At 34.9% G+C, this 9,257-nt stretch overlaps 1 protein-coding gene across 1 annotated transcript in view; it reads right to left on the bottom strand.

Moving 5' to 3' along the window:
• LOC18103579 (peroxisome biogenesis protein 5) overlaps positions 1-7,996 on the bottom strand; it is an 8,612-nt gene extending 616 nt beyond the window's left edge. The window contains exons 1-13 of the mRNA XM_024581235.2: positions 7,615-7,996; positions 7,278-7,418; positions 7,040-7,187; positions 6,091-6,284; positions 5,704-5,955; positions 5,017-5,139; positions 4,592-4,759; positions 3,657-3,850; positions 2,241-2,487; positions 1,662-1,746; positions 1,321-1,430; positions 930-1,154; positions 296-361 (exon numbers count right to left, since the gene is read on the bottom strand). Coding sequence (XP_024437003.1) covers positions 296-361; positions 930-1,154; positions 1,321-1,430; positions 1,662-1,746; positions 2,241-2,487; positions 3,657-3,850; positions 4,592-4,759; positions 5,017-5,139; positions 5,704-5,955; positions 6,091-6,284; positions 7,040-7,187; positions 7,278-7,418; positions 7,615-7,734 — 2,073 coding nt within the window. The 5' untranslated portion in view covers positions 7,735-7,996. The remainder of the gene's footprint in view (positions 1-295; positions 362-929; positions 1,155-1,320; positions 1,431-1,661; positions 1,747-2,240; positions 2,488-3,656; positions 3,851-4,591; positions 4,760-5,016; positions 5,140-5,703; positions 5,956-6,090; positions 6,285-7,039; positions 7,188-7,277; positions 7,419-7,614) is intronic.
• Positions 7,997-9,257: the final 1,261 nt, after the last annotated feature.

Here is a 9,257-nt window from a genome sequence, read left to right as displayed (position 1 = left end):
GATAGTGGTAGTTCACTTCTTGCAAAAATCTACAAATTACTAAGCTCGGGCATTCCAACTACACAGGTTCTTTTTTTTTATGGTGAAATAATTCTGACTATAAAGGACAAATATAGCTTCTAAGCAGGACTTGTAAATCTCTAAATACATAAATAAAAAATAAGAAATGAGGTTGTAATGTTTACTTATCTCATGAAAGCTATAAAAGCAACTAAGCAAAGGGAAACTACTGTCTAACAAATGCCAAAGATGGCACTAATAATGGAGTCGTGAACAATGAAGCAGAGGTAAACACCTGGTTGGCATAACTGATTCCCATGTTCGCCCATGCTCGGACATAGTTAGGCTTCAGATCAAGTGCCTGGAAGAGAATAGAGATGAACAATCAACAAATAAATTTAATCAGGAAACAACACAAAGGAGTTGACAACTGAAAGAAATCTTGGAAAACATGATGCCGAACCAAAATGCAAAATCACCATAGCTGATAAATAAAAAAAGGTGCAATTATTGTCATGCTTGTTAATCTACAAAGATGAAGATGTGAAAAGCCACAAACATGAAACAAGAAAGTGTGGGAAAACAGCATAGAATGCTGTGCAACCAGAAATTTACAGGACAGAGGCTTTTATGGGGGGGGAAGCTATTTTTAGGAAACAAAATACTAGGAAACAAGCTTAACAAAGGAAAAAAAAAACTTAATCCTTTGAAAGACACTTGAACTTCCCTAAAATGCACACTAATTTGACAACACAAGCTTAACATGGAAAACCTAAAAATCCTATCAGCCCATGGAATCAAAAGTATAGGATGATATGTTGGAATAGCAATATAATTTCTTCAGGAAAAGTGCTTATGTTCTGTGAGATATGAAAAAATGACCGAATTAATCTAAACAAACAATTGATTTTAGTTGCATAGAGATATACCTGCTGATAAGCCAATATCGCATCAGCACTCTGAACACTGTTGGCTTGTGTTGCACCAAGCTTGTTCCAAAGAGAGTAATCCTGAGGCTTGAGTTTCAAAGCTCTCTGGAAAGAAGAAATGGCTTTGTCATATTCCCGTGACAAATTGTACAGGACACCAAGTACTATGTGCACGTCAGCATCCTCGGGTGACATCTCAGCAGCTTCATTGAATAATCTAGCAACCTGCATGTTGTGGAGTGAGAATTTTGATGATCACTCCAAAAGTCAGCAAAAAATTCAAATAGAAAAGGAAAAGGAAATTGAAACAAAAGATAAAAGCAATTAATGTGCGTAAAAAAAAAATCCACCCTTCTTATTAAAGAAACAAAGGTATTTCTGCAACACTTACATCTGCATAATACAAAGAATCAGAAAGCTCTGGATTGGCAAGTGTTCCATACTTTGAATGATGTCGTAGCCATCCATATAAATATTTCAATGCAGCTGCCTGCTCCAACTCTGAAATGTTGAAGGCAAGTTATTGACCCACCTAAATTCAGTACTTCAAAAACTATTAAATTCATAAAGAATCTCTATTTCCAGAGTTTTGATACAAATCATAATGGAAAAAATAGAATTTGATCGGGGGTGGGGTTCTATTATGATACATTCTTTATAAAAGCATACCTAAGAATGTCAAACAAATTTAAGCTAAAATATAAGTTGTAAATATAAGGAGCAATGACCAACCATTTGTATGGCTCACGCCTAGAGCAAGAAGAACTTCAAGATTTGTAGGACCGGCCTCATGAGCACGCATCATGGCTGCAATAGCCTGTATTGATATTTAATCAGATTCATATGCACTATTCTACATTGAAATCACAGCTAACAGGACTCCATGAATGATTAGCAAAGGTTTTTAAACCCACCATAAAAATCCAATTAAAATCAATTTGATCTACAAATTATTCAATTCGACACCTAATTACAAGCTATAAATAAGGCACCTAACACATCCAAACAAAATAACATACAGATTCATCACTAGTCATACTTTTATTTTCCAGTTCCTGCAGCATAAAATTTTAATTAGATCAAAACAAGAATTCTCAGAAATATAAACAGTTCAAACAAAATCATTTGCTCAACACAAAATCTTACATGACTACTGAACCAAGTATATTGTAGGTCTCATTCAACTATAAACAAGCAGATCTAGTAGAAACTGTTTCACCAAGTTCTTGAAGAGAATGAGAAATCAACTATAAATAAGACCTCTAGAAACTTATTCTAATCTACCAATTGTAACACAGAAAATATCCCAACCTGTTGATCATCATCATTCTCTGCATGTGCTATTCCAAGCAGCCTCCAACCTTCAGCATTATCTGGGTTTTTCAAAACTTCAGCCTCTAAAGCAAGCACTGCTTCACTCAAAAGCCCCTTGCGGAATAGTTCCTGGCCTTCTTTCAAAGGGTTCGGATGACCAACATAAGGATTCATGTCTGAAAACACATAAACGCCCCTTGAAGCATCTGACTTCTGCTTGGCAACTACTTGCTCATTTAGGTACCTGTAAGATATTACAAGTTACTATACATGAAAAGAAAGCAATTCACTCAAGCAACTAGACAGCAAAAAGATAGACAGGATCATTTGAACTACTCTAGACAACGGTATTCTTAATAATGAGCAAGGAAAAACTGAAAAACTTATCAATAGAATAATGCATAATGAGAATTGTAACAAATGTGCCTATATCAGATTTTATTATGACTGAATTTTTCAAAAGCATTTATATGATCACAAAAAGAATCGATGCCACCAGAAATAGATAGGCAGGGAAGTGGACCAGTAACATCCAGCGTGAGCATCTGCAGGTTATGCCAATATTGAAAATGACATGGTTACAAGAATACAAAGAAAAAAAAGATATGATGCAGAGATGAGAATTTGAACCTTGATTTAACCATACACAATTTTTGCTAATAACTGTTACTGTTTAATTTTAATAATTATAACTAAAACAAATCACCAAGAAAGTGTAACACCAAATCAAAACTTCCAAGAAAGAAATGGAGCTTGCTTGCATCTCATCTGGGGCAAAAATTACTCCCTCCATCCCATTAATATTGGCCCTTTTGCCAAAAACAAAAATTTTAAGGAAACACCAACAATCATTAACTGATGTTGAATTTAGCATGTTATTCCTTTTGCTCCGTAAGTTCCCTAACTACTCTTGCATTCTTAGTGTTGTAAATTAAAAGGCACTAAAGCACACCATAGGAAATTTGACATTTATAAAACTGACTTTCAAAATGGCCAAATAAGATGGGACAACTAAAAATTGCAAAATTGGAAAAGGATAATGGGACATAAGAAGTACTAACATTATGTAGACCTTGACAACCAACAATGATATTTTAAAAAATAAAATATAAAAAACACCGTTCAATGTTAAAGTCAAAACATGACAGAATTGGTATAAGAAAGGTAACAAAACATGATCAGTTTCAACTCTAAAAATTGGGATGCTAAATCCTACGCAGCTTCTCCATGCATAAAGGAGAACCATACACCACTACACACTAGATTAAATATCACTTCCATTTTAGAATTGAGTCACGAGTAAGCACACAAAAATTCAATCTGATATATCCAGTTAATAGACATAATCCGTTTAGTAATATTTAATTTACCCATGTAAGAAATAAACCTTTCAACAATGTCTATTATACTCACTCATCATACGCATCTGCCCAATTATCAGCCGAACTCTCTCCAAAAGCCCCTTCTCCAACCTGCCGTCCAAATTCGTCTGCCCAGTCATTAACATGCAACTTTGAGAATTCATTTACCCACTGTTCATCAACAGGTCCACTTTGCTCTCTTTCAGCTGCAAACTCTTTCGCCCATTGATCAGGTCCATGAGAAAGCTGAAAAACACTCAAATTAGATGGGAGAATTTTATTAGATAGAGGCAAACTGATATAGAAATACATAACCGGTGGCTTGTTTAAGAAAGCTGCAAGAAGAAAAAATAAATGAAAAGAAAAGGAGATCAGGGCACATAAAACTGTATCTATCAATTACAGAAATTTGAGCCACTTGAAAGTGAAAGAATCGAGGCAACTAATGGTACATTCCCATCAATAAGTACTCTATTTGAGTTTCATTCCACAAATTCCTTTTCACAATTCTTCCCTGTAACGCCAAAAAGGACACAAAATCAAAAAAGGCTTTCATTGCCTCAAAGTTGTAGATTCCTATGGCTTTATGTGTCACGAGTTCTCTTCCCTTTAAATATTGATGCATGTTAAGCGCGGTGGTCAATCTATATTCGAAATGTAAATAGAAACCCTAAACATGAGATTAAAGTTGAATCAAATTGAAAGGTTTGCCTCGAATTTATTGTCCACAGAAGTATTATTTTACAGACTTTGACACAGTTTGGTACTGCCAATTTCTGAACAAGCAAATCAGTGACAAGAATAAGCTATTCCAAAAATATAGAATTGCTATCACATGTGATACTGCTGTCAATAACTAGGTCCATATATAAATTGATACAACTGTTTTTTTTTCTTTTTGTTTGAGAGAGCAAGAGAGAGGGCAGCAATGAGTGAAAAAAGCAGGAAAAAAAATCCTTGATCATGCTTGCAAAAGTAAACACTTGCCTGATTGCCTGCATATTCATCAACCCAGGAAGGACCTGCAGTATATTGTTGCTGATATTCTGTTGCCCAATCTCCTGATGAAGACAGTGCAGCTGGCTTGACTTGATTATCATCAATAATAAGTTCTCCACGACTCATCTTTGAGACAAATTGAAGAAACTTAGAATTCTGCACGGCTCATCACACATGACTAACATTTCAGCATAAGTAACAGTGCAATATAAAAAAAAAATTAAAGCACAAATAAATAACAAATTAAGTCTTTATCATGCAATGCTAGCATATTTAATCCAAGAGTGCTTGTATCCCCACTTAGCGGCTAGCTCATAATGTATACTATCAATGCAAAAACTAGGAGATTTTGGGACCAAGAAAGAACTTGCAAGCCATGTGGAAAAACTTAAGTTAAAGTAAAGCATATGAACCTGAAATTTGGGGTCGTTGTTTTGAGCTAGTGTGTGTGCAAGCATACGAGTCTGCTCCATTGCAGCTAAGTTTGAGATATTTGCACCTCCCATTTGATCTGCTGCTGAGACCAGTCGTTGTTCCTAAAACCAATAAAAACAAGATAAATAAATTGCAAGCCCGAGCAATTGCCACTGATTTTTACACTGATACAGAAATTATAACAAAAGAATAAAGGCAATAACTAATCAATTGTGCAGTTAAGAAGTCCATGACTACAAACATCATGATTGGCAAAGGGGAAGGGATAAAATACCGCATAACAATATAATCATGAAGATCAGAACTCTCCAAAGAATCAATAATTAGGGCAAAATGAAGAACAGAGTAACCAACAAAAACGTTTTATTGCATAGTTTTTTTTTCAGAAAAAATAAATAAACAAACAAAAGAAAAAAAGAGTTTAATGAGTCATAAAATTACAATTAAACAAAAAACACGAAAATAACAGGTGAATGACACCAGTTGCCAGAAACATAAAATGGAAACAAGGTTAAATTCACTGGTGAGTAAAATAGCCCAATATTTTTAACACATTTTCATGGATTTGTAACTTAATTGTACCATTGATTGATGGATCTAGGATTGAGAGGGTTCTTGAATTTTGTCATGCGGTGACTAAATTGATATGTTTAATCCCTTATTACCTGCTCAAACTCAGAGGCCCAGCTATTAGCACCATGCTGCTGTTCAAACGAGTGAGCCCAAGCATTAGGATCACCATGGTCTATTCTGTGTTGGCTAAATTCTGCAACCCATCCATCAGATTGAGGAGGACCAGGTCTCAGAGCACCTTGAGACTCATTCCAGTAATCCTCTAGCTCTCGGAATCTGCCAGCTAAAGGTCCCTTAGCCCGCACATCACCATCAATATCTAATGAAGACAGAAGTGCATTCACCTACAGATACAACATAGTCAGAGTACAATTGCAGTTTTGCTAATGCAATCAGGATTGATGTTAAAGCAAAATGACAATTGGAAGTAAAGCTAGTAATCGCATTAGCTTTCCGTGGACAAAGAAAAGGCAGCGGACCTGTGCATTGATAAAATCTTCACTCTTATCAGCAAAAAAATGTCGGGCCATTATGCTGCTACGATCACGTATGCATTGTTTGTCACCTTCAGACAATCCCAATGCTGGTAGTGGAGCAGGACGAAACGGAATTCCACCATGGCTACTGCCCACAAAGGAGTGCAAAAAGTTTGACAACACTCTTTGGGGTGGTCCTGCATATGAAAAGTAGAAAACATACACCAAAAAGCCATGCTCATGTGAGATTTTTCCTAGTTGGTAAATAAATAGCTCCTGCGGTGTTTGCTTGGTTCACAAAAAAAAATTGTGAAAACACTGAAACAAGTTAAACGTAAATAAAAGTTCTAGAAGATTTTATTCAATGTTGAAATGGTTCATCTTTTGTTACCCTTATATTCTCCAAGTGAAGTCACATCAAGCATGGTATCGCAGACCCTATTCTATCTAAATGCACACAAAGGAGGACAGCTGTGGCATCCTAGTGAAAGAAGTATCCTTTACATTCTAACTTTAGTTCACAAATGCACACAAAGGAGGACAGCTGTGGCATCCTAGTGAGAGACGTATCCTTTAGATTCTAACTTTAGTTCATGATAATTCATGTAAATTAAATGATGAGAGCATACATTTTAGTTCCATTCCTTGATCGCAATGGCATCCATTTTGAGGGCTTTCCTGGTGTAATATGTATACTGATATGCAAAACTTGCAATAGATAAATGGGTTTTGAAAGTTCCACTACTCAGTCCTTACCCATTTACTTGGCATTACTCGCAATCTGTCCTACTTGAACAGTCTTGGATGCACTGTTTAATGAAAATTAAAATTTGCCTTTACTGTTTTGATTATCTATTATTGTTGGCCACTTGCATCTCATCATCTAGATTATTATGAATCATCACAGGCTTCAAACTAGGCAATTAACTATGAGTAAAGATAGGTAAGTTACCTTCGAGAGGTGGTTGGAATTGAGGAGGAGGTAAGCGGTGATCCAATAGAGCAGGGGGAGGAGGAGGACCAGAGCGATGAATATCTTCCCAGGCATCAGCAAATCCATTCTGATCAGCAGAGCGAAAGCCACGAAGAAACTCTGAACTCTAAACCAATATAATAATAGAAGACAAAGTTAGACAATTTTATTATTATTATTTTTAAAGAAAGGAGAAGAAGGAAAAGGAAGAAGAGACCTGAGGAGTGGGATGATGAGAAAAGGAGTGATCAAAGTCGTCTCCTGGAAGTGCTCTCAAACGGTCCTCAGCTGTGGCATCCTGGTAGAAAGGAGGCTCTGTACCTGTGGTTGTTGAGGTTGGGATTTCCTTTACCCTTTCCTATTTTATTTTTTTTTCAAGAACAAAAAAAGTCAAATCACCAAAAATGAGGACTATTAGCTTGCAACTAATCCATTCAACAAGCACCTAAAAAAAGAAAATTTAGAAGAAAAAAACACAGAAGTAGTGGCAGAGTCTAGCCTAGAGGAAGATGAATTGATAGAAGAAAAGGGAATTGAAAAAAAACAAGAACAACCCGCGTCTTAGAAGAGGAACCGATAAGAGCGTTGGCGAGAGCACCGAAAGGATTAGATGAAGAAGAAGAACCTGGAACCGCACAAGCTGCTCCTCCCGTTACAAGCTCCCGCATCGCCATCTTCTTCTTTTATTGTGATTTTGAAGAAAAAATACTGATAAATAAAATTGAATTAGAATGAATTTGATGAAGATAGAGCAGGGTAATGGAAGGAAGGAAGGAAGAAAGGAAGAGGAGGATTTATGGACGGACGGATGGATTGGTTGTTGAGAAAAGATGAGGAGGGTGTTTTGGGAAATGCAATCAAGTAAATCCCAAACCCAGATAATAACGACGACGATTTGAGAAGAGAGGAGGTGAGACGAGACCACCACCTCCTATTTTTATTTATATATATGTGTGTGTGTGTGTGTGTGTGTGTGTGTATTTATACATATATACGCGCGCGCGCGCGCGCGCCCACATCACGCACTACCCGATGATTTCTATCATAAATAAATATAAGCTATTTCCCTCCCTCTCTCTCTCTCTCTCTCTCTCTGTGTAAATCCTGCCAACAAAAATAATAATGGAAGTCATCGATCTCTCTCATCCTATCTTTAATTTTGGTGATGTGCATTTTTGCTGCTTCACACACTTTTAGGCATGCTAGTCGTGTTCCGCAATGTTCCAACAGCGACAACACGAACTACAATTTTCTATCCAAAAAAAAGAGAGAGAAGTAACTCATAAATTTAAACAAATAATATATTCATGAAGTATGAGTTATTAGGGTAGTTTTTGTTTATTTATGTATTTTAAAAATATATTTTATTTAAAAATAATTAAATATATTGATATTAAAAATTTAAAATATCTAAAAAGAATCATTTTAATATATTTTTAAATTCACACTACACAATATCAAACTCATATTTTAGTTTGGAATTATATTTGCTTTAACAAAAACAAATCTCCATTTATCATTTTGATCATTAATTATTATCCTTGGTGTTTATAATGGATAATTTATTTTACATAAATTCTTGAATCATTTCTTATATTTCTTTTATAATATGTGGTGAATGAGATACATCACATGATTAATAAAATATGGTGTCATCTTATATGGTATAATAGTCTTGTAAAGTTCTTTGTGTGTTTGCGGTCACTTCCTAATTTAAAAAAAAAAGATTTTTATTTGAAATTAATTTTTTTATGTTTTTTAATCATTTTGATGTGTCAATGCTAAAAAATAAATTTTAAAAGATAAAAAAAATAAAAATATATATATTTTTTTGATGCATTTTCAAATGAAAAGCATTTTGAAAAACAATTGTTACCACAATGTCAAACATTATCTAAGTGTCATTGAAACTTTCCATAGATGACTAATGTCATAGTTAATTTAGTTCCAACTAGATCATTGTTCGCGCTACATCGTGAGTTGAATCAAATTTTTTAATATAAAAAAAAATTTAGGTGTTGTTCATATAATTGCCGGCATGGTCCCACAAATTTATCCATATGTAACAAATATAATCAAACACTAATCGTTAATTAATCAAAGCAAAATAAAACAAGCACATTTATAAATATAGCAAAATAAAGCAATAATTGTAGCAACAATCACACTTTTTCTATGGTGGAGGTGTTATCCACGT

The sequence above is a fragment of the Populus trichocarpa genome, chromosome 11 (assembly GCF_000002775.5).
Source record: "Populus trichocarpa isolate Nisqually-1 chromosome 11, P.trichocarpa_v4.1, whole genome shotgun sequence".
NCBI classification, from domain to species: Eukaryota; Viridiplantae; Streptophyta; class Magnoliopsida; order Malpighiales; family Salicaceae; genus Populus; species Populus trichocarpa.
This window is presented reverse-complemented; position numbering and strand designations above follow the sequence as displayed.